This window comes from Peromyscus maniculatus, chromosome 22 (assembly GCF_049852395.1).
Source record: "Peromyscus maniculatus bairdii isolate BWxNUB_F1_BW_parent chromosome 22, HU_Pman_BW_mat_3.1, whole genome shotgun sequence".
NCBI lineage: Eukaryota > Metazoa > Chordata > Mammalia > Rodentia > Cricetidae > Peromyscus > Peromyscus maniculatus.
The window spans coordinates 5,924,745-5,950,954 of NC_134873.1; the positions used below are offsets into that span (position 1 = coordinate 5,924,745).

At 42.1% G+C, this 26,210-nt stretch overlaps 1 protein-coding gene across 2 annotated transcripts; it reads right to left on the minus strand.

Annotated features, from left to right (window-relative positions):
• LOC121825011 (uncharacterized) lies at nucleotides 1–24,444 on the minus strand. Of its 2 annotated transcripts, XM_076558725.1 has the most exons (5): nucleotides 24,321–24,429; nucleotides 3,933–4,040; nucleotides 3,248–3,374; nucleotides 2,904–2,964; nucleotides 1–2,048 (listed from the first exon to the last, which is right to left on the minus strand). In XM_076558725.1, the coding sequence occupies exons 3-5, from the start codon at nucleotides 3,279–3,281 to the stop codon at nucleotides 779–781; spliced, it is 1,365 nt and encodes a 454-aa protein (XP_076414840.1). In that variant the 5' UTR covers nucleotides 3,282–3,374; nucleotides 3,933–4,040; nucleotides 24,321–24,429; the 3' UTR covers nucleotides 1–778. The 2 variants fall into 2 exon arrangements, with proteins under 2 accessions (XP_076414840.1, XP_042122989.2); XM_042267055.2 differs by lacking the exon at nucleotides 3,933–4,040 and having other exon boundaries at nucleotides 24,321–24,444.
• Between the last annotated feature and the right edge of the window lie 1,766 nt (nucleotides 24,445–26,210).

Consider the following 26,210-nt stretch of genomic DNA (forward strand, 5'->3'; position numbering starts at 1 on the left):
GATGGTATAAATATCAAATATATTTGCAAATACATTTTATTATTCAAATTATTATGTTTCTGTATTCCTGGAAAACAATACGTTTACAACTGGAAATAGAGACAATATTTTAACTATGAATTTGGCTCTACTAATCTTTTTTTTTTTTTTTTTGGTTTTTCGAGACAGGGTTTCTCTGTGTAGCTTTGCACCTTTCCTGGATATCAATCTGTAGAACAGGCTGGCCTTGAACTCACAGAGATCCGCCTGTCTCTGCCTCTGCCTCCCAAGTGTTGGGATTAAAGGCATGTGCCACCACCACCTGGCTGGTGAGAATGCTCAGTGGGGAAAAAAAAGTATGTGGACCGCAAGGCTTGACCTCATTTATTAGGTTCATGGAGATTTTCACCATTGTGAATTTTTTCATGATTCTGAAGTATACTGAAACATGCAAAGATTTTACCACACTGATTATATTCATAGGGCTTTTGTTGAGTATGATTCCTTTCATGACTGTGAAGATGACTGTTCTGTGCAAAGTCTTTACCACATTTATTACATTTATAGGGTTTGTCCCCAGTAGGAGTACTTTCTTTCATTTGAAGGTGACTGTTACATGGGAAGTCCCTATCACACTGATCATATCCCTATGGTTTCTCTCTAGTATGACATCTTCTATGCCTGTGAAGATGACTTTCATGTGCAATGCTTTATCACATTGATGACATTCATAGGGTTTCTCTCCAGTATGAAACCTTTCATGCCTTTGAAGACTGCAAGATGAAGAACCTATACCACATTAATTGCATTCATAAGGTTTCTCCCCAGCATGAATTCTTTCATGTGTGAGAAGATGACTCTTCTGTATAAAGGCTTTACCACATTGAATACATTCATAGGGTTTCTCTCCAGTATGACTTCTTTTATGACGGAGAAGGTGACTCTTCCTTGCAAAGGCTTTGCCACATTGATTACATTCATAGGGTTTCTCTCCAGTATGACTTCTTTCATGACGGAGAAGATGACTCTTCCTTGCAAAGGCTTTACCACATTGACTACATTCATAGGGTTTTACTCCAGTATGAATTTTTTTATGTATTTGAAGATAACTGGGACAGGCAAAAGTTTTATCACACTGAGTACATTCATAGGGTTTCTCTCCAGTGTGAATTCTTTCATGCCTTTGAAGACTATTCTTCTGTACAAAGGCTTTACCACATTGATCACATTCATAGTGTTTCTCTCCAGTATGAATTCTTTCATGCTTACGCAGATGGCTCTTCCTCGCAAAGGCTTTACCACACTGATTACATTCATAGGGTTTCTCTCCAGTATGAATTCTTTTATGTATTTGAAGATATCTGGGAGATGCAAAGGCTTTATCACATTGAGTACATTCATAGGGTTTCTCTCCAGTATGAACTCTTTTATATATATGAAGATAACTAGGACTTGCAAAGTCTTTATCACATTGCTGATATGCATACTTGTTCACTCTAGTATGAATTCTATGTAGTTGATAAATACTGTGACATGCAGACATTTTATCACTTTGATTATATTCATAGGCTTTTCCTTCCAAATGATTTCTTTGGTGTACTTTTAAGGAGGAATCATATCTAAAGGCTTTATCATGTTGATTACATTCATAGAGATCTTCATTAGTGGTTGTTTTGTGTGTTTGAAGAAAATTGTGATGGCTAAAATCTTTAGTACAAAGCTCACATTTATTACTTCCTCTTCCCATAATAGTTTCTTCAAGTTGTTGAAAAGAACTGGAAGAACTCAGAGTTTTACCACACTGATTATATGCATGACATTTTTTTATACTGCGGATCACACTACATATGCAAAGGGAACTAGTACAGACAGATGAATTTCCACATTCCTTGTACTTATAAGGGTTTTCTCCAATGTTAGAGTATAAACTTGTATCACAGTCATCATGTCTTCTCATAGTAGTGACTACAACATATCTTCTAATTATTCCGGGAGAAACAGAGGTATATTGCTTCTTTCCAAATCCCTTATGCTCACATGGCTTGTATCCAGAGGGACAGTTGATATGCCTATTAAAGGAAGTATAAAAAATAAAAGGTTTTCACATTACATTCACAGTCTAGCATTTTGTGCTTTAGAGATGTGGCATATGGATTCAGGTTTCTACACCACAATAAATTCCTTGTCTCCCCAGTTGTGTAGCTTGGTCTGTTTGAGGGGCCCCTGGCAGTGGGATCAGGATCTGCATGAGCTGGCTTTTTGGAGCCCACTACCTACGGTCAGACACCTTGATCACTCTGAATGCAAGGGCTTGGTCCTCCCTCAATTGAATGTACCAGGCTTTACTGACTCCCCATGGGAGGCCTCACCCTTCTGGAGGAGGAGATGGGGGGTTGGTCAGAGGGAGTCTGGGGGCGGGGGGTAGAAGGCATGAGAAGGGGATCTGTAGTTGGTATGTAAAATTAATTTAAAAATTTTTAAAAATATTCCTTGTCTCCCAATTGCTCTATTCACTTAACTATGGTAAGTTACTCACAACAAGTATATGAAGAACATTAGCTTTAATATGGAAGATTTGCTTATAAAAGATCTTGGACATACTCTAATCCCCTTATCAATGTGCATACTTATAAAATGATTGAATGGTATGACAATACATGGATGGACAATTCTACACCATGCCTCTCATATGGCTATAATTAAAATTGTGACATCAGTTATGGCATTGTTTCCTTGTTTTATCCTTGAAGGAATGCCTTCCAAACAGTGATCAGCCACCTAACACTGGAGTATATGGTGTTGTGAGAATTTAAGAACCATCACACAGCTATGCTAATTTACTCTGCTGCTTTTCTCGAAAAGTTCAGGGTACATTAACATTTTTTCCCGAGGTACATATGTATCAGCTTGCATATGAAAATTACCTTCCATGTCTTCTAGAACTTTGACAATGTTCTTCAATATTGTGGTCTTCCCATTTGTAACCTAAAATACAGCACCAGAAAATGTATGTGATATATTACTGGAAATTAGGCACAATACAGCACCAGAAAATGTATGTGATAAATTACTGGAAATTAGGCACAATGGAAATTACTATATTTTAGGAAGTGCCTATACTATATATACTCTTTGAGAACCTTAGACCAATGCCTGATTTATTCACTAGATTATTCCTTTTTCATATCCAAAGTCACAGAAGAGCAAAAATCTCCAAGAAAGCCTTGTCCCCTTAAGTTAAAAAGTGATAGAAAGCTCACATTCCTACCTATACAAGTGAGGTTCAAGTAGGTTTCCAGCATCACATCTTTGTAGAGATTCTTCTGGGAAGAATCCAGCAAAGCCCACTCTTCATGAGAGAAGTTCACATGCACATCCTCATAGGTCACTGTACCCTAAAGTATCACATAGATGAACATAATAGAAATGTTGAAACTAGGGCTGTAGAGGTGGCTCAGAGGTTAAGAGCACTGCTTACTCTTCCAAAGGTCCTGAGTTCAATTCCCAGCAACCACATGGTGGCTTGCAACCATCTGTAACGAGATCTGGTGCCCTTTTCTGGCCTGCAGGGGTATGTGCAGACAGAACACTGTATACATAATAAATAAATACTTAAAATATAAAAAAAAGAAATGTTGAGACTGACTGAATTGCAAATGTATATTCATTGAAAATATATTTACATAATTCATTGTGCTCAATTTATTCTATCTCATGAGTCATAAAATAACAAATGTAGTTATCAACACATTTTAAAAGAAAACAGAAAAGGAGAATCATGCTTTCCATTTCTGTACCGACAAAATAGAATACGGCATTGAAGGAGAAATGCATAGTAATGTATACAGAAAGACATGCAAACAGAGTAAAAACTAGTTAGTATACATCAGCAAAATTTTATCAAAAATTTTAATTCAAAAAAGGATAAACAATATGGGTGTGGTGGTGCCCACCTTTAATCCCAAACCTCAGGAGGCAAAAGCAGATGATACTCTATGATTTCCAAGCCAGCATGATCTGTGTAGAAATTTCCAGGACAGCCAAAGGTACACAGTGAAACCCTGTCTCAAACAAACAAGCAAACAAACAGAAAGCACTCAAAAGCTTACTCAAAATTCCTCCATGGAGTTAAAACATTCACTCCAATTCTGTACTTCTCAATTATAAACTAAAGTGATTCCTTGTAAATTATAAGGCTAGTAATTCCTAGGATAAATGCATTTTGTGTAAGTTACTGACTGACAGATCAGAGTCTCAAAAATATTAGTAAATGCTGATCTTAAAAGAAGTAGTAATAAAAATGATGGTGAAATAAGACCACTCACAACCACCTGTAACTCCAGTCGTAGGGGGTATGACTCTTCCTGGTCTCTATGGGCACAAGGCATACACACTGTACACAGGCATGTAAGGAGGCAAAACATTCACACATAACAAAATTATAATTAATATCCTATTAAAATAAAAAGAATAAAGGGGCAAAAATGTACCTCAGTTGGTAGCATTCTTGCCTAGCAAGTATGAATCCTTCAGTTCAATCCTTGTTCCATAAAGGGGCAAGGATTAGGATGCCTGTAATCCCAGCACTCAAGAGTTGGAGGTAGTAGGATCAGAAGTTGAATGTAATTCTTGGTGATACACGAATTTTGAGGGCGCCTGGGGTATATGACACACTGCCTTACAAACAAGAACACAAAAGGAATCACATAAGAATATCCCAGGAGAGGGCTGGAGAGATGGCTCAGAGGTTAAGAGCACTGCTTGCTCTTCCAAAGGTCCTGAGTTCAATTTCCAGCAACCACATGGTGGCTCACAACCATCTGTAATGAAATCTGGTGCCCTCTTCTGGCCTGTGGGGATATGTATAGTCAGAACAATGTATACATAATAAATAAATAAATCTTTAAAAAAAAATAATATCCCAGGAGAAAGAAGAGCAAAGGATTGGGGATATATGTTACAAGAGAGAAATGAAAGACTACAAATCTGGAATAGGTATCAAATTCATTCATTGTCCACAGAAATGGCAAAACATGTGTGGGAACTGAATTCTGTCTTACTAATTTCATATGTGCACTTTCCATTGACCCATCTTTCCAACCCCTGAAAACTGTTTAAGTACAATGTGTCTTCCATTTTTGACTGTTATTACCAATAGAAGACATATTTATCTTGGAGGAAGCAGACCCTTCGAATGCTCCAGCAATGGCAATATCTAAAGGTTACAGGAATTACTGTCCAGAAGCAAGAATCCATAGGATCAAATGAACAGTCCTTGCTTGTCAAAATCACCATATAATTATGCATGGCTCTGAAAATAAAATATTGAGGTTTAGGTTAAAGATTGTATCCTGCAGAAGAGAGGTCTCCATAAAATTAAGTCTTTTAGTGAAAGGATTTTTCAGATAGGCATGGAAACCTGACATCCCTGATCTCAGCAACTGAGAAGTGGAAACAAGAGAATCTAGATGTCAAAGCCAGTTTTTGTCCCAAAAGATCCTATCTCAAAAAAGAAAGAGACAGACAGACACACAGACAGACAAAACAACAGTGTCTCTAATGTGACACATAAAGGTTACAATTGATTAAAAAGAGCACTAGGAAAAAAAAAACAGAGAAATAGTGCCACATAAAACACTTCATTTTCATTGTAAGACTTACCTGTTTGATACCTATATATAAGTTGATGGGACATTTTAATCCCATCAAAATTTTTAAGTACAATCCAATACCAAACTGTATTCTTTTTTCCTATCTAGACAACAACAAAATCAGTATTATGTGTATGTGTGTGATATATGCATGAGAGCAGGCACAAGAGTGTCATAGTAGGAGTTTGAAGATCAGAGGACAAAGTTTTAAGAGTCGATTTCTCCTTCCACCAAGGGTTCCTAGGATCAAACCCAGGTCATCAGGCTTGCATGCCAAGCACTTTCCTACTGAGACTCCACCAGCGTTATTTAATCCAATTCTAACCCACAGATGGTCTCATTCCTATACTTAAACACATCTCTGTTTTTTGTGGTCTTTTTGATACAAGATTTCTTTGTAGCTCTGGCTGGCCTGGAACTCACTCTTTGAGCCACAGTAATCTTCAACTTCTTGCATCTGCCTCCAAAATACTAGAATGAGAGGGGTGAGCCCACATACTCTGGGAATTCAATGTACTAATTAAATAAAACTATAATATAGAGATATATGGTAACTTCTTGAAGGTCACAAATAAAGTGAAAGTGACAGATTGATTTTAAAATCTTTTAACTCTAGCCAATGGAAAGTCTACCCATATAATAGACATCACCACTTGGTCTCCTATTGGCCTAGGAAAACTGTGCATTTCATTTCTCAAAAACACACTGTAGACTTTGCACAGCATGTTCCCTGGTGAAGTGTTGGTCCTATAATGACAAAATTCTTTTGTGTTTTTTGGAGCATGGTCTCATTCTATGCTCAGGTCTGAATTCAAGCTAGTAGTGATACTTCTGTTTCAGGGCCTGGGATTACAACTGTGAGTCACTATGACCCCCTCAAGGAAATTCTTTATAAAAGGTGACTCAGTGAGAGCCCACCAGGGCCAACTGGACTAAGAGGCGAATCTTTGTCCTCATAGCTGAACACCAGAGCCTCTAGGCTTTGGGTCCAGGGGCTCAATCCTGTGCCCCAATACCACCATCCACTGCAATCCCAGTGTCAGGCCAGCTGGAAGGGCTCCTGCAGACAGGTTAGACTACCACTGTCCCCCACCAGACCCTGTAACCCACAAGCCTCACCCCTCTGAAACCCACTCATTCTCTAAAAACTACACATGCTCCCTGAGACAGAGCCTGCCAGCACTAAGAGCAGACTTATTGGACTAAGAGCAGCTCCCTGAGACACAAAGTCCTTCAGCACTGATAGAACCAAGAGCCCCGAATATACCAAGAGTTCCCATTGAACCATGAGTATTGATGGGACCAACAGTGGCTCCCTCAGACACAGACTCCGTTTACACCAAGTGGTAGAAAGATGGGTAGACACCAGTGCAAAAATACAGTAAAAAACATAAAGACCAATATCGCAAATCAGATCCTAGTAGCTCTACATCAGCAAGACCTGAACATCCTAATGCAGAAGAAGCAGAAGAAATCAACCCTAAAAAATTACTTTAAGAAGACGATAGAGGCATTTAAGAGGAAATGAAAAATTCCCTTAAAGAAATCGAGGAAAATACAAACAAAAAACTGGAAGAAATCAATAAATCCCTTAAGGAAAGCCAAGAAAGGCAATTAAACAGGTGAAGGAAATAGTTCAAGACTTGAAAACTGAAATAGAGGCAATAAAAAAGACACAAATTGAGGGAATACTGGAAATGGAAAATCTGAGTAAACAAACAGCAACTACAGATGCCAGCAGAAAAAACAGAGTGCAAGAGATGGAAGACAGAATCTCTGGCATTGAAGATACAATAGAGGAAATAGACTCATCAGTCAAAGAAAACACTAAAGCCAACAGTCACAACACAAAATATCCAGGAAATTTAGGACATCATAAAAAGACCAAACCTAATAATAGGGATAGAAGAAAGAGAAGAATATGAACTCAAAGGCACAGAAAATGTGATAAAACCAGATTTAAACAATATCTATCCACAAATCCAGCACTACAGAAGCATGAGAAGGAAAAATGCAACCTAAGGAAGTTAGATGCACCCATGAAAACACAGGCAATAGATAATACCACACCAACAAATACCAAAGAAGGTAAACACACAACACTATCACAAAAAAATAACAGAAATTAACAATCACTGGTCATAAATATCCATTAATATCAAAGGACTCAATTTGCCTATAGAAAGACACAGGCTAGCAGAATGGATACAAATACAGGATCCAGCCTTCAGCTACATACAAAAAACACATATTAACTTCAAAGATAAAATACACTTTAAACCAAAATCAATCCAGAGAGATAAGGAAGGACATTACATACTTATCACAGGGAAAATCCATGAAGATGAAGTCTCAATTCTGAACATTTATGCCTCAAATACAAGGACATCCACACGGGTAAAAGAAACATTACTAAAGCTTAAATCACACATTAAACCCCGTGCACTAATAGTGGGAGACTTCAACATCCCACTCTCACCAATGGACAGGTCTACCAGACAGAAACTTAACAGAAAAATAAGGGAACTAACAGATATTCTGACACAAATTGATTTAATAGATAGCTACATAATATTCACCACAACACAAAAGAATATACCTTCTCAGCACTCCTTGGAACCTTCTCTAAAATCAACCACATGCTTGGTCACAGAGCAAATCTCAAAAGATACAGAAAAATTGAAATAACCTCCTGTATTTTATCAGACCACCATGGCCTGAAGTTAGATTTCAACAACAAAAATTACAGAAAGCCTACAATCTCATGGAAACTGAATAATGCCCAAATGAATCACCAATGAATGGGTCAAGGAAGAAATAAAGAAAGAAGTTAAAGATTTCCCAGAATTCAATGAAAATGAATGCACAACATACCCAAATTTATGGGACACTATGAAGGCAGTGCTAAGAAAAAATTCATAACACTAAATGTCCATATAAAGAAGATGGTGAAATCTCACACTAGCGACTTATCAGCACACCTGAAAGCTCTAGAACAAAAAAAAGCAAACTCACCCAGGAGGAATAGATGCCAGGAAATAATCAAATTGAGGCTGAAATCAATGAAATAGAAATAAAGAGAACAATACAAAAAAAAAATCAATGAAACAAAAAATTGGTTCTTCAGAAAAATCAACAAGATGGAAACCCCTATGCAAATTAACCAAAAGGCAGAGAGAGAGAGAGAGAGAGAGAGAGAGAGAGAGAGAGAGAGAGAGAGAGAGAGAGAGAGAGAATCTAAATTAACAAAATCAGAAATGAAAGGGGAGACATAACAACAGACACTGAAGAAATCCAGAGAATCATAAGGTCATACTTCAAAAAACTTACTCCACAAAATTGGAAAATCTGAAAGAAATGGACAATTTTCTGGATAGGTACCACATACCAAAGCTAACTCAAGACCAGATAAACTATTTAAATAGACAAATAACCCTAAGGAAATAGAAACAGTTAATAGTCTCCCAAGCAAAAAAAATCCCAGGACCAGATGGTTTCAGCGCACAATTCTACCAAATTTTCAAAGAGCTAATACCAATACTCTTCAAATTGTTCCACACAGTAGAAACAGAAGGATCATTACCAAACTCCTTTTATGATGCTACAATTATGTGGATACCCAAACCACGCAAAGATGCAACAAAGAAAGACAATTATAGACCAATCTCCCTTCATGAACATTGATGCAAAAGTACTCAATAAAATATTAGCAAACCGAATCCAAGAACACATCAAAAAAATTATCCACCATGACCAAGTAAGCTTTATCCCACGAATGCAAGGATGGTTTAACATGAAAATCTGTCAATGTAATATACCATATAAACAAACTGAACCAGAACTCGGAAATTCGCGACGGAGACTAAGGCAGCAGAGATCTAGAGTGGAGTGCTGAGTTCTGGTAAACAGCTGCATCTTTCTTCCATTAAGTACCTGAACAGGGCTGATGTGAATTATGTACAGTCCAGATTTTAAGAATCATACTCTCTCAGGGATCTCCACAAACTAGTGGGTGTCCTCCCTCGCTGCCCCTGTGAGACAGTCTCTGTATGGGAGAGGCCTCACGTGACTTTGTCTCTGGTATTCCTCTGGGGACACCTATGTGAGAAACTGCATACTCCAGAACCAGCTCTCATGTCCTTTGGCCAATGCCGGAGTGTGAAATAGTCCAACGTGGGAAACAAAAGATGATCCCAATCGGGAATCGTGACATTTTTTTTTTTTTGGGATGATGGTCATGTTCTGTTTTGAAATAACCTCTGTGTATTTCATTTTTTTTCTTTTACCTGGCGATCTCTGAGCAGGCTTCAGATTTTGACAGTTGATGAAAGATACGACAAGCATTAATGTGTGGGTGAAAAGCTTGGTGAAATTCTGAGTGAAGTTTTAGTTAAAGTTGGTTGAACTTGGGATTGACTGGGAGGCCAAAGATTTAAAAAGCAGAAGATTCTCTCAAGACACAAGTTGTGTGATAATAGTGTGTTTTGTGTGTGTGAATGAGAATTTGTAAATGTTGAATTCGAGGCTTTGACAATCATTGTCAGTGCAGATCAAGCTGCAAGTATTTATGTTTTAAAACTTAAATTATAAAGCTAGTTACGTCTTTCTAACAACTAGTTTTAATGTTTATGAGCATATTTTACCTACATTACCTTTTCAAGATGTTGAGAAAGATGCATCACAGGCACAGGCTGGAGGCTGGGGGCTAGATGGTTTTGAAGAAGAGGTCTTAGTGGACTCTTTCATAGAGCAAAGGGAAGCAATGCCTTCTGGGAAATGAGCTAAGTTTTAATCTAGTCTTTAAGATTAGAAGTCAAAAACAAAAATATTAAGGAAAGGAAAACCTAATTGATCTTTGAAGTATTGTTATGTGGAATTGAGTGGGACTTTTGAGGCCTTTCTTCCAGAAAACAAGGACTTGGTTGTCAGGCCTATATTAGGCCTAAACCTTGGTGCCATGTAGTTGTACTTAAATCATTTCAATGGAAAGTGTCTTAGTGATTGGAACTTCTAGTGCAGTTTGGAGTTCTTCCATTTGAAAAATGTGATATTTGCATGGGATTGTTTGAATCTTGTTTTCTAGTCCCTCCCCATCACCACCCTCATAGTCTGAAAGTAGATTTTTCTCTTGATAAAGGAACAAAAAAAGTGAACATCTTGTTTGTAAATAGGTATCTAGTAACTAGTGGTAAACTTGAAATGGTAGAATTCTTTAAAGCCTAATTCTAGGTAGCTTTAAGAAAATGTATCTTAATTATTTTTGAACCTGTATTCACCTTGTTTTTTTCAAATATCTTAAGTTATATTTTCTTTTTCAGAGCTGCTTCTTATTTGGGGCTACTTTTTTTTTTTTAATTGAGGCGTAATTCATAAAAGGATATATTGTGACTTTTTACAACTGTGGCTGGTTGTCTTTCTTTAGCCTTCCAAGAAGGGCCATTTTACTTTTTTAGAGTTACTTTTTAAAGTCATGAGGTCGACAACTTGGACTACTATGCATGTAAGTGCTAATGCAAATTAAAACCCAAGTTGACCTCCAGTAGCAGTTCATTCTATGTTGACAGTGAGAGAACACTTTGCCTGTTAGGATACTGTTACTCGTGGACTGAAATACTGAAAAACCCCTCCCCCTATTTTGTTTTTTACAAAAATCAAGGTATATTCTTGGGTTTCCTGGTTGACCTCAACAGATAAACTGAGATGATAGTCTTAGTTCAGAAATGATCTGAATGTAGATTTACAGTCTACATGTAAAGCTGGCTAAGTGAGAATGCTTTCACAGTTCTGCATGTATCCCATCGGCTCCCCATTAGTCACTGAACTCTTAAAACAGGTATTGTAACATTATCACAATGTTTTGCGCCAATTTTATAAACTTTACAGTGCAATATGTGTTCCTTTTCTGAGGCAAACCAATGGTATATTTCTCAAGGTTCTGCTGCTAACAGCAGCGTTGATGGAGGATTTTTTTATACATTTGTAATAGATAGAAATAAACCAGAAAAAAAAGTGGTGGAGGAAAAGGTGAACACTGCAAGGATACTCAAAAGGGCTGAGAGTTGCAAATGCCAAGAATGGCTTTGCATAGTAAATGGAATAGAACAGCTCTGAATTATAGCTTACTTTTCCTGGTTTGGTCTGACAGAATGATTGAATGCTTTTGTACAAAAATCAGAGCTTTAAAAACAAGGATTTGGTGAGATTGTAAAATGGTGTGCCACTTTGGCAAAACAGTTTGGTGGTTGGTCAAAATGCAAAACATTGTTACTCTGTTACTCAACAATTCTACCCTTAGGAATATATCCTCAAACTACTGAAAATGTGCACCTATGAAACATGTACATGAAAGTTTACAGCAGTGTGTTGCTAATAGTAAAAAAGTTAAAACAACTCAAATAGCTATCAAATACTGGAGAGAAATAAAATGTGGCTTATTCATACAATAGAATATTATTAAGACATAAAAATGAATGAGAAACTGACAGATTAAATGACTTTGGTGAACGTTCATAATTTCATTTGTAGATCTTTCCATTTCTAATTTATAAATAAATTTGGAGTTATAAATTATAAAAAAAATAAACAAACTGAAAGAAAAAAACAACATAATCATCTTATTAGATGATGAAAAAGCCTTTGACAAAATCCAATACCCCTTCATAATAAAGGTCCTAGAGAGAGCAGGAAAACAAGGAACATACTTAAACATAATAAAGGCAATTTACAACAAGCCAACAGCCAACATCAAATTAAATGGAAAGAAACTCAAAGAGAATCCACTAAAATCAGGAACAAGACAAGGCTGACCACTCTCCCCATATTTATTCAATATAGTACTTGAAGTTCTAGCTAGAGCAGTAAGATAACAAAAGGAGATCAAAGGGATACAAATTGGACAGGAAGAAGTCAAACTTTCACTATTTGCAGATGATATGATAGAATACATAAGTGATCCCAAAAATTTTACCAGGAAACTCCTACAGCTGATAAACACCTTCAGTAAAGTGGCAGGATATAAGATTAACTAAAAAAAAAAAAAAAAAAAAAAAAAAAAAAAATCAGTAGTCCTATATACCAATGATATATGGGCTGACAAAGAAATCAGAGAAACATCACCCTTTACAATAGCCATAAATAATATAAAATACCTTGGGGTAACTCTAACTAAGCAAGTGAAGGACTGAAGATAGCAAAAAATGGAAAGATCTCCCATGCTCATGGATAGGTAGGATTAACATAGTAAAAATGGCAATCTTTCTGAAAGCAATCTACAGATTCAATGCAATCCCCATCAAAATCTCAACATAATTTTTCATAGACTTGGAAAGAAAAAAAAAAAAAACAAAAAAAACCTAGGATAGCTAAAATAATCCTGTATGATAAAGCCACCTCCGGAGGCATCACCATCCCCAACCTCAAGCTCCACTATAGAGCTATAGTAATAAAAATAGCTTGATGTTGGCAAAAAAACCAACATGTGGACCAATGGAATCAAATTGAAGGCCTTGACATAAACCCACACACCTATGAGCATTTTGAATCTTTGTCAAAGAAGCCAAAACTGTACAATGGAAAAAAAGAAAGCATCTTTAACAAATGGTGCTGACAAAAGTGGATGTCAACATGTAGAAGAGCCATATCTATTGCCATGTACAAAACTCAAGTCCAAGTGTGAAAGACCCCCGGCTGAGATCTTTCTCCGGGAGAGACCCCAAACCCAAGGAACACACCGAAACCACAGATCAGATGCAAAAGCAAGAGGGTTTATTTAGACCAGGTACCTGGGGCGAAGTCTCTTGGAGGACTTGCGCGCTTTCCTAGGGCAAGGGGGACTTTTTATGGGATCCCAGGGGCAGAGGCGCGGTTACAGAAGCGAGAAGCATAGTTACAGGGTCCCTATTGGTTGTTTCAAAGAAGGCCAGGGTGAACTTGGGGTCATATGTGTGTGGCTGATTTGGCCTTGTCCAGGCCAGCTGCTTATTCCTCAAGGCCAGGGGCCCGCCATAAAATATCAACTGTCTTACTCCCAAGGCTGCTGACCACAGTTATCTCTCTCAAGGCTGGCCATAGCTATCTTTGTCAAGGCCGGGTAGCTGGCTATGGCTGTGAACTCCTGTTTTTCTGATTCCTGCAGAATGGCGTTTCTAAGGCCAAGTTATTGGGGGGGCATAACATCGGCCCAACGCCCCATATCCTCATAATGGAGCGGGGGTCTTTCATTCCCCCATTTTCTTTTGTACCAAATGAAATCTTTCATTTTAGGATGGAGAATAAGGGGTTAGCTCTATCTCTGACTGTCTGAGCCTCTGATACTGTTTGGTTAGGATCAAAGCCTGGGCAACAGAAACCTTATCTTTGATGAATTGCACCAATCTGTTGAGGATGTATGACCCAAACAATAAAATGAGCAGGAGGACGATTAGGGGGCCCATAATGGTGGAGACAAGGGTCATAAACCATGGTGACCTTTGGAACTATCTTTTAAATCATTTTTTGTTGAGCATGGCTATTTGGAGCTGTCTGAATTGGCCGGTCTCCATAAGGGCTGCAGTCTTGTATCTACCCAGCAGCTATTCCGCCCATGGTAATTTCTCTCAGTAACAGGGCCAGCGTCAGGGAAACAGGCTCTCTGGTGATGTCCCTCCTTATGTCAGGAGGACTATTAGGGGGATCAAGGGGACCCCCGGGTGAGTCTTATCTTTAGTGGGTTTGGAGAGCGTTGAACTAGATGTCTCGGTGCCCTCAGCTTCGTCGGGTTCCTTGGCAGTCTTTACATGTGACGTGTGGACCCAAGCCGCTGTCCCGTCAACCTCGGCTCTAGGTTCCTGGATTGATGGCGTCGGACCTAGACAGAGTCCCCAATCTTGAATGGGTGAGGCACCACCGGGCGGTTCAGTTGCTCCCGGCAGGCAGGGGTTTTTACACCGTCTTTTGCATCAGTTGGAGGGCTGGGAAAGATGTCATCCAGGAATTTCTTGGTTACCACGTTAGCGGTCCTTTTTCTTGGTAGGCAAGGCCTCTGTCCATCTATGATGTAAGCTTGTCGCTCGGGGCTCCATTCCGCCCCCATTTTCTTTGTTAGTTCCTGGTCCTCCGGGCTTTCATCATCCAGAGGGCCTGGGTCAGCGCGATCAGCTCTGCCTTTTGGGCCGATGTTCCAGGTGGCAGTGGTGAGGTCCAAACTATCTCCGATTCGGTGGTGACGGCTGCTCCTGCCCTCCGTTCTCCTTCTTGGAGGAAGCTGCTCCCATCCGTGAGCCAGGCAGCAGGGTTGCGGGGTTGAGGGAGACAACTGGTCTGAACATCACTCGGTCTGGGGGCTGCTGGACCAGAGCTTCGCTGCTTTGTCCCGCCTTCCTCGTAGGCGACCGGCAATTGGGGAGGAAGCAGGAACTCATCCTCCGCTGTTTGGGGGCCGCTGCAGGAGCCGCCGGTCCCTCCGGCGCTGTCGGGGGGGTTGTAACACTCGGGGCGGGGTGACTCGGCGTCCATGGGTGACGCCGCCCCCTAGTCACCTTCCCCATATTGGGCCGGAGCCGGTCGTGGCACATCGCTGCGGGTCGCCGGCCAGGGGGCGGTCCCTCGCGGACCCCATCCCCGGCCCCGCCTGCGTGCCCCTGCCACATCCCGTGTCCGCCTGCGCCGCCGCTGCCGACTGCACCGCTCGGCCGCCCATCGCGCTATCCACCGCCCCTCCGAGCGAGAGGCTGTGGGGCGCTGCCGCCGCAGGCTCTCCGCCGCCCGGGTCTCGGCCGGCCGCGCCGGGGGCTGCCGCGCTCCATGGCGGCTGGTCGCCGGCCCCGCCCCTGGCCCCGCCTGCGCCGCCGCGGGCCCCCGCGACCAGATTCCCCTGGTCTGTACCAGCTCCAAGTCGGCTGTTAGGCGCCACGCGGAAAACCACGGCCCGGCGGGGCGGACTCCTCCGCCCGCACGGGAGACATGGACAGCCGGGGAGAGCGGGGAGTGAGGGGAGCCCCCCCAGCGCCGCCCCGGACCCCCGCGACCGCGCCGCGGCCGCGCGGACGGGAGGAGGCGCGGGGAGCTCCGGCACCCGCCGCCGCCACCGCCATCACCGCTGACGGCCTGCGGGGACTGGGCAGGGGGCGTCCCGGCGCCCTAGCTTCCCGGCAGCCCCGCCTGCGTGTTTCCTTTTCCCGCACCCGCCTGCAAGCCTGCCCGCGCGCCCGCCTGCGCCGGAGCAGCGGCCCGCGGGGAGAGGAAAAGACTTGCTGGTGTGGGGTTAGGGAGGAACAGGGAGTGGGAGGGATCCGCCGATCTGGCTTCCTCGGCTCCGGGATTCGGCGAGCGCTGCTGCCGCCGGGGGGCTGAGGGGAAGAGAAACGGCTTAACCCATGGGGGAGGTTCTGTTGTCAGGAGTCTCCACATGGCAATGTATGGGACCTGGTCCGGGTGGCCATGGGGACTGGAAGCAAAAACTTTTTTCTCCACCTGTGAAATAAGACTGAGGTTAAAGGTTTCCTGACGAGGCCATCCTACATCCATTTTAACCCAATCGGCCTCGCAAAGAGTGATCTATTTTTTTTTTTTATTACGACTTCTTCGTTGTTGGCTCGTGTCTTTACGTCTGACCAGTGTTTAAGCATGAGGCTCAAGGGGGTGATGACAGTCTGTCCTATGGCTGTTTTTAAGAGGAGAACGGTTAAACAGAAAACAAAAAAAAACGACAGACCAATATAAATAAGACTAACACTCGCTGCGCGGCTTCGGTTCCAAACCGAAAGCAAAACCAGAAAAACCGTGCCCCCAGAGGGGTCTTTAAACCGTGCCCCCGGAGGGGTCTTCAGACCGTGCCACAGAGGGCACTTCAGATGAACCGTGGAACGTCTTCCAGGTTCCCAGATTCCCCTAGGACGTCTCCCAGGGTTCAGTGGCGAAGTCCAGACCCGTCGGTCCCCCCTTTCAGATCCACTGACACAGACAGATTATCAGACGCAGGCGCGGAGACAAACAAACAACATTTAACACTCAGACAAACAGACAACCCTCAGACTGGACAGGGATGACATAAATCAAGGCCGGCCGGCTTACCTCCTGATGGTGGGTCGGTGGTCCCAGGGAGGGGTCTCACTCCCCGTACGGGCCACCAAATGAAAGACCCCCGGCTGAGATCTTTCTCCGGGAGAGACCCCAAACCCAAGGAACACACCGAAACCACAGATCAGATGCAAAAGCAAGAGGGTTTATTTAGACCAGGTACCTGGGGCGAAGTCTCTTGGAGGACTTGCGCGCTTTCCTAGGGCAAGGGGGACTTTTTATGGGATCCCAGGGGCAGAGGCGCGGTTACAGAAGCGAGAAGCATAGTTACAGGGTCCCTATTGGTTGTTTCAAAGAAGGCCAGGGTGAACTTGGGGTCATATGTGTGTGGCTGATTTGGCCTTGTCCAGGCCAGCTGCTTATTCCTCAAGGCCAGGGGCCCGCCATAAAATATCAACTGTCTTACTCCCAAGGCTGCTGACCACAGTTATCTCTCTCAAGGCTGGCCATAGCTATCTTTGTCAAGGCCGGGTAGCTGGCTATGGCTGTGAACTCCTGTTTTTCTGATTCCTGCAGAATGGCGTTTCTAAGGCCAAGTTATTGGGGGGGCATAACATCGGCCCAACGCCCCATATCCTCATAATGGAGCGGGGGTCTTTCAAGTGGATCAAAGACCTCAACATGAATCCAGTTACACTGAACTTGATAGAAGAGAAAGTAGGAAGTAGTCTTGAACACAGCGGCACAGGAGACCACTTCCTAAATATAACACCAGTAGCACAGACACTGAGAGCAACAATTAATAAATGGGACCTCATGAAACTGAGAAGCTTTTGTAGGGCAAAGGACATGGTCAATAAACAAAATGACAGCCTACAGAATGGGAAAAGATCTTCATCAACCCATATCTGACAGAGGGCTGATCTCCAAAATATATAAAGAATTCAAGAAACTAGTCATCAAAATCCTGAACAATCCAATTAAAAAATGGGCTAGATAGCTAAACAGATAATTCTCAATAGAAAAATCTCAAATGGCCCAAAGACATTTAAGGAATTGCTCAACATCCTTAGTCATCAGGGAAATGCAAATCAAAATGACTCTGAGATACCATCTTACACCTCTCAGAATGGCTATGAACAGTAACACTGAAGACAGCTTACGTTGGAGAAGATGTGGAGCAAGGAGAACACTCTTCCACTGTTGGTGGAAGTGCAAACTTGTACAAGCCACTTTGGAAACCGGTATGGCAGTTTCTCAGAAAATTGGGAATCAATCTACCTCAAGACCCAGCTATACCACTCTTGGGCATATACCCAAGGAATGCTCAATCATACCACAAGGACAAATGCTCAACTATGTTCATAGCAGCATTACTCATAATAGCCAGAACTTGGAAACAATTTAGATGCTCCCCAACTGAAGAATGGAAAAAGAAAATATGGTACATATACACAATGGAGTACTACTCAGTAGGAAAAAAAAACAATGACATCATGAAATTTGCAGGCTGGAACTAAATGGATGGAACTAAAAAATATCATCCTGAGTGAGGTAACCCAGACTCAGAAGGACAAACATTGTATGTACTCACCCATAAGTGGATACTAGATGTAAAGCAAAGGATAACCAGACTACAACCCACAGCTCCAGAGGAACTAGCTAACAAGGAGGACCCTTGCCCAGCAAAGGAGAAATAGATGAGATCTACATGAGCAAACTGGGGGTGAGGGAAGGTAATGTAGGGCAAGAAATGGGGGAAGAGAACACAAGGGAATGGGAAGTTTGAGCTGGAACAGGGATAGAGTGGGAGAGTAAAGATAAATGAAGACATCATGGGAATAGGGAGAAACAGGATGCTAGGGAAGTTCTCAGGAATCCACAAGGATGACCCCAACTTAGACTGCTAGCAATAGTTGAGAGGGGGCCTGTACTGGCCTACTCTGGTAATCAGATTAGTGAATACCCTAACTGTCATCATAGAGCCTTCATCCAGTGACTGATGGAAGCAGATGCAGAGATCCACAGCCAGGCCGAGCTCCAGGAGTACAATCGATAAGAAAGAAGAGGGATTCTATGAGCAAGGGACATTGAGATCATGATGGGAAAACATACAGAGACAGCCAGCAAAACTAGTGGAAATCCATGAACTGTGGACCAATAGCTGTGGAGCCCCCATGGGACTTGACTATGCCCTCTTGATAGTTGAGCAGATCTTTAGCTTGAACTGTTTGGCCCCCCTCCCCCAGGCAGTGGAAATGGGATCCGTGCCTGGTGCATGAGCAGTGTTTTTGGAGCCCAGTGCCTATGGTGGGACACCTTGCAGAGCCTTGATGCAGGGAGGAGGGGCTTGAGCCTGCCTCAACTGAATGTACCAGGCTCTGCTAACTCCCCATGGGAGACGTTGACTTGGAGGAGGTGGTAATTGGGGTGGGTTCGGTGCCAGGGAGGCTTAGCGGCAGGAGGAGGGAGAGGGGGATGTGTGGCTAGTACGTAAAATGAAGAGAAAATTTCGTAATAATAATAAAAAAAAGAAACTAAAAAAAAGATGACTCAGTGGCAGATTATTTGTTTATCATATGTGATGTGTGAAGTGCTTGGGTTTGTTCCGTAGCCCACAGTGGGGGAAAATGCGGCTTCATCGTTTGTCCAATATACCTATATAAAATGCATGTGAGGCTCTTCAAATCAAAAGAGATGTGGAAGGACACTTCATTTTCATCCGCCATTATGGCGTTTCAATATCTAACATCTATTCACCAAACACAAGGGCACCCTCAATGTAAAAGAAACACTACTGCAGCTTAAATTGAATATTGACCCCCACACTGATAATGGGAGATGTCCATACCCCACTCTCAACCATGGACAGGCCATCTAGACATAAGCTAAACAGAGAAATACTGAAGTTACCAGACATTATAAACCAAATGGACCTCAGTGATATATACTGAACATTTCAACCAAACACAAACGGATCTCAACACTGTAAAAAGTCCCCAAATCTTAGCACAACTGACTCCATGATGGAAGTGTCATTAGGCTGTAAAACTCAGCACATATTCAGCACTACCTGCTGAAACTGAAAACACAAAGTCTAATCTAGCTAATAAAGACTTCCTACTGGCTTAAACCCACATCTCAGCAGTCTACTCAAAAGAATACCCACAAGCACCTCATGGAACTTTCTCCATAATTGACCATATACTCAGATACAAAGCAAGCCTCAACAGATACAAGAAAACTAGAATAACTCCCTGCATCCTATCAGAACACCACAGATTAAAGCCGGATATGAACAACATCAGAAGAATCAGATTGCTTACAAATTCATGGAACCTGAACACCACTCTAACGAATGAAAAATGGGTCAGGATAAAAATAAAGAAATGCAACAGTTTATAGAAATAACCGTACAACAGACTGAATGTTTTCTCAAGAAATCAGTCTATTACTCTTTCTTTCAGCCATACTTGATTTCACAGAACATGTACAGAACACAGAAAGATATGTCAAAATATTACATGAACAACATGTCTTAGTGACTGTTCTATTGTTGTGAAGAAGCACTGTGATCAAGGCAACTCTTATAATGGAAAGCTTTTAATTTGGGATTGATTATAGTGACAGAGGGTTAGTTGATTATTATCTCAAAAGAAAGCATCACTATAGACAGCTGTAGGGCTGGGTACTACATCCTGACACAGGCAGTTAGGCAGAAAGAAAGACTTGCCTTGCACTGACCTTTTGAAACCTGAAAGTCCACCTACAGTGACATACTTATACAAACAAGACATACCTACTTCCACAAAGGCATCTCTCCTAATTTTATACAATTAGTACCATTGATTGGGCACCAAGCATTCAAAGCCAGGAACCTGAGGCTGTAGAGCAACTAAAAACCATGAGGGGAATACAACCTAAGAAGAAAAAGCACTAAGGAAGAGAGTGAAAGATACTAAGAATAACAGAGAGGAAAAGGGAAAGGAAAAAAAAGAGAGAGACAAAAGGAAAAATATATTTCCTCCAAGTAGGGAGAGCCAACCCCTCTAGTTGGGAAACAGGCTTGCTTAGTATAACTTTCCTACCCCATCTAAGAACAGATTAAACAATTTGAGGCCTACAAACTTAGTTTTAAATCTGTATCTTTTCTCTGAATGAATGGGATTATCTCGTTTCCATCCCTACCCAGTTCCCTCATAGTACTCGGAAGAGCTTGGATCTGGTCTAATGAAAGCAGTCAGTCTCTTGGTGTGGTTAAGTGTGCCTACTGTATATGATGCCATCATCTGGAAGCTGCATTTCTAACTGGGCAGAGGTGTCACACAAGGTTACTAAAGTTTTAAATTTGATTTATCTCTTTTAAGTTGAAATCTGAAAGTCTTCAATTCCAGCCAACATGGAGAGTCAAAAATCTGTCTCATCACATCCCAGACCATACTCAATTAGGATAAAATGAGCCAAACAATATCTTGTATCTGAAAACTGAAAAAGTGAAATACCTGGATGACAGCAACTGGTTTACACAGTACAATGTGTGGACTCCTGTCTCTGGTTGTGGCCATGGAATTCTTTCCTGTTTCTTAGCTGTGTAGGGCCTACCTGCCTACGCCAACAGTAACATCTCCTCCTATATTCATTGTAACCTAATTAAAGTGTTGTTTTGTTTGTTTGTTTTTAAAGAGTGTAACTATGCACATTTAACTTTGAAAAATGGGGATCCCACTGGGACTTGTACCTGCTGGAGAATAGGCTCACCTTACCAGTGAGTTGTGCTAACCTTTAGTAGAAAGCAACCCTGTGGTTTGCTGGCATCCTGGCTACTATGTCAATATTACATTAGGACAATACAGAATTGAACTCCTGATTCAGAAAAAGTCCAATAAACAGGGATTGGTGGCACATGCCTTTAATCCCAGCACTTGGGATGTAGGCACAGTTGGATCTCTGTGAATTCAAGGCCAGCCTGGTCTACAAACTGAATTACTGAACAGCCAGGACTACACAAAGAAATCATGTTTGGAATCCTCCTACGCCTCCTCAAAAAGACTGTACTATCTGGGAAACAATAAATGGATCAACAGAACATGAGTGCAAGCTTAGTCTGGTGAGAGGGGGGAGACAACTAAGAATTTATTCTACCAATTAATAGAATCAGATGGGAAAAGATCATCATACATAAAAAAAATCAACACACGGTTGAACAGAAACTACACACAGTGACATTCTATGACTTTAAACTTCAAAAGCAATAGCAATGAAGACTGTACTGTCCCTGGGGTTTGGTGGCAGGGGGATCTCTGTAAGTATAAGGTCAGCCGGGGCTATAGAGCTAGTTCCAAGACAGCCAGAACGACAAAGAGAAACCCTGTCTCAAAAAACAAATAACAACAACAGAAGAATGTATTATCTGGGAAAGAATGAAGAGACCAACGTAACCTAAGAGCAAACTTAGAAATAAGTGAGACAAACAGGTTTGCACTTACCAACACAAGAGAGTTGCCCAACTGGAAATTTCAATGGCTCAAGGTAATCTCCCCAAACTGTACATCCACCAATTTGGTTTTCCTTCATTCACATGGTATGAATTAATGCATACTGGGAAAGTACACAGAAAGGCACTCACCCTGCTCAATCGTGTCTTTTTTTTTTTTTTTAATGACAGAGACACCTACAGGTCAATAATTTAAACAACCTCTAATGTAGCTACTGCCTAGCCTATTTTCCCCTGCAGTGTAAACAATAAACCATTCTTTCTATTCTGCTCTCAAAGGAGAAGCTATTGTTGGACACACACATCCTTTTCCTAATGGTGCAATAGATAGCCCATTCTGTGACTCAAATGGGTGGTATTAGAAGTGTGTGATGCTACAAACCTTTAATCAAGAATTGAGGAGGTTGAGTCCAGAGGAAAGCAGGGTCAATGCCCTCTGGGCCTAAACACTGGGATCAAGGCAAAGAAAGTCAATGTAACAAACCTTGTCTTAAAATATTTTTCTGAAAGGTTGAAGGTGCAACTGTTCTGGAATTAATGTACCATCACAATGAGAAGTCATGCCACACACTTAAGGGATTAACTGAGAAAAATCTCTTCAATTACAAGTCTCTAGCTCTACCTACACACAAAGAGGAGCTGACAAGGGACAGATTTGCTAACATATTCACCATAGGCTTATGCATTCCACATATGCTGTCAACCTGCAGAAATGCTGCCTACCATCCTCTTACTATCATGGATTGCTCAGTTTACTTCCTTATACAACTTGGGATCACCTGTTCAGGGTGGCACTAACCACAGTGGGATGGGCCCTATTACATCAACCACAAATCAAGACAATACCCCATAGATTTGCCTACAGACCAGTGTGACTCTAACTTCTGTCAAGCTAACCAAACCTAACCAGCACACCTACTGAGTCATCTGCTAACCCCCAGACAGATTGTTAAGCAAACCTCAACTCTCTTAACACTCGTTTTCCAATATATACTTGTCACATACACAAAGTTTTGAAAATCTGTTAAGTTTAGGATCAGAAAGATGGTTCAGCAGTTACCACCACATTTTGCTCTTATGGAAGTCCTGGGTTTGGTTCCCAAAACTAACATGGTGGTTCATAAGCATCCCTAGATGCTATTATAGAGAATCGGATCTTCCTTCTGTCTTCTGTGGGCCCAAAACACACACGTGGTGAACATACATATATATGCAAGGAAATCACTCATACAAATGAAGAAATATAATATTGAAAAATTAAAAACATGTACCCTCATATCTCTTATATTTCAACATAGATAAATAAGCCAGAAAAAATACACAGAAATGTGATAAATATCTGTATCAAAATTATACCTTTGTAATTAAAAGAATCAAGAAACTTGATCAAAGGAGAGAAATTCCATGATTGTAGACAAGAAAACTAATTATTATTTCAGTGTAGAATCTGAGCTATAAATTCAGCAACACTCCAATAAAAAGTCTAACAAGTTTTCCTGTCAACAACAGAAAAATGATGACAAAAGTTCCTCATGAATGAAAAATGATCAACACAAGACTGAGTAAACAGCACACACAGTGACACTATTTGACTTCAAAACTCAGCACACAACTGCAATAAAGATTGTACTGTCCGGAAAAGAATAAAGAGACCAATAGAACATAAGAGAAAATTTACAAACAAAATCACAATTTAAAAAAATCTCGATTTGAACACAGGAGGCCTGGAAACCTTACTAACACACGTGACTGGACCACCCTGGCATCTACATGCAAATGTGTTGACACAGACTTTACACCCTGCACAGAATCAACTGCAGACGGATCCTACACTTGAATGTTCGGCGCCAAGTGCAGAACTTTTAGAAGACACTAGAGGAAGTAGAGTTCTTGCATTTAGCAAAGCTGCCTTTCAAAACGATGACGACAGCGGCGCATGCAGCGCGTGGTAACGTCACAACTAGGAACTATCCACGCACAGTTCCCACATCCCCGTGTTCTTTGCAGCCGCAGCCTCAATCCGCAAATGGAAGTTATTCCTAGGCTGCAGGACCCAGGAATTGCAGGAACAGCAAAGGACCTCAGAGTACTCACAAGACCTCACAGGGTGCGGAGTCTGGCCTCAGGTTCCCACAGCCCCGGAAGGATCCCAGCACAGGTCCCGTGGTCCCTCCCCGCCCGGGACGGCGCCCCTCGCTCACCATGACGGATTCCGAACACGGTCCGCTGCTCTCTTCACAGCTCCCCCAAGCGGAGCCCGTAGCCGCCTAGACTCCAGCATGGCAGACCAGAAGTGCCCTCCCTTAGTCTGACTTCCAAAGTCCGCTTGGTAGCCCTGATTGGCTAGTGAGGCCTGAGTGACAGGCGCAGCTCCCTTAGGACAGAGTGTTGTGAACAGACCCGGCACAATGATTGGCAGCCCTAGCTTTCACCCCAGGCACAGAACTGTCTGAGACTTTCGGAGATTGCGTTGCCGCAGAATTTGAGCCTGGACTGCAAAGACGTCCCTGCACTTTCCCTACACACACAAGCACTTCCCGTCCTTCCTCCTGGACACAGGGTGTTAAGTCTCAAACTTAGTACAAAAAGTTGAGGTGCATATTTAACCTATAAAAGACACTGGCTTCCAGGTTCTCCCTGCCTCCCTCAGTCCCTACCTGTGGCAGGATATGGCTGCCATGCCCCGCCCCCTTACCTGAAGTTCTCCAGCCCAGGGGCTGAGCGGCCCTTCCCTATATAATCCAACCATTCTGATAATCCCGTACTTTTTTAATTAATTAATTAATTAATTTTGCCATCTGTTTTCCTTCGTGACCTTTTGGTCTGCCTCTCCCCTCTCCCCTAACTCCTCCTTTCAGATGGCTCAGGCTCATGTCCACTCTGGACTTTCCCAGATATCCCTGTCTCTCCCTATAATCTCCCTTTAAAAAAAAAAAAAAAATGTGTGTGTGTGTGTGTGTGTGTGTGTGTGTGTGTTTCCCGAGACAGGGTTTCTCTGTGTAGCTTTGCGCCTTTCCAGGAACTCACTCTGTAGCCCAGGCTGGCCTCGAACTCAGAGATCCGCCTGGCTCTGCCTTCCCAGTGCTGGGATTAAAGGCGTGTGCCATCACCGCCCAGTTTATATGGCTCAGCCGTTAAAGCTAGACTCACAAGCAAAAATATAATCTCCCTTTTATCAACAACAAACTTTCTCCTCTACCATACCTAGGAGCACTCATGTCCTTTTCTTTTTTTAGGTTTTTTTTTTTTTCATTGTCTGGTGCTGTAAAGGCAATACAGACTTCATCTTAGTGTAAGGCCACCATCTTAGACCACCTGCTGTACTCAGTTCCAGGAAGGACCTCAGGAATGTGCCATAACAACTCAAACAGATACAGGGCAGTATTCCCCTATAGACATCCTGTCTGTGGTTTATGGTCCTTAAAGATACCTAGATAATCCTGCTGAGCAGCCTCAATAGTCCTGCTCAGCAAGTTGTTGTAGCTGTGTGGTCGCTACACGAGTGTGTAGGTTCATGTGGGTCTGTGAAATGAAGACCCGCCGGGCGGTGGTGGCGCACGCCTTTAATCCCAGCACTTGGGAGGCAGAGCCAGGCGGATCTCTGTGAGTTCGAGGCCAGCCTGGACTACCAAGTGAGTCCCAGGAAAGGCGCAAAGCTACACAGAGAAACCCTGTCTCGAAAAACCAAAAAAAAAAAAAAAAAAAAAAGAAATGAAGACCCAGAGGCATCTTAAGAATGAATCTAGCCTTTCATGGCTGCAGGGGGTGGGGTCCAGCCTCGAAGGACTGAAGCACTAACCCTTTGCCTAGGGCATATTTATTTACTCCATTTTACATTTTAGATACTTAAGCTCCGTACCTTCAAAGCAAACCAAAAGGAGCTCCCAGAGACCAAATGCCAGGTGCAAATTACTTGATTTATCAGGTACCACGGTTTTCCGGGGTTCCTGGACCAAGTTTTGCATAGGCCTTTGATCCTTGGGAGACTCTCTGATCCTTGACTTTCAAACAAGATTCACATAGGGCGATAAGCGAAACAAAAGGTGTGGTTAAACAAAAGAAGGATTAGGGCTAGGTGCTGTTCTCAGGAG

What these genes read in the sequence shown, in the direction of transcription:
- LOC121825011 (XM_042267055.2), bottom strand. An exon ending in CTTGAACCTCACTTGTATAG is followed by an intron (nt 2,965 to 3,247) that starts GTAGGAATGTGA and finishes GCTGTATTTTAG; the next exon opens with GTTACAAATGGGAAGACCAC. An exon ending in AGTTCTAGAAGACATGGAAG is followed by an intron (nt 2,049 to 2,903) that starts GTAATTTTCATA and finishes TTCCTTTAATAG; the next exon opens with GCATATCAACTGTCCCTCTG.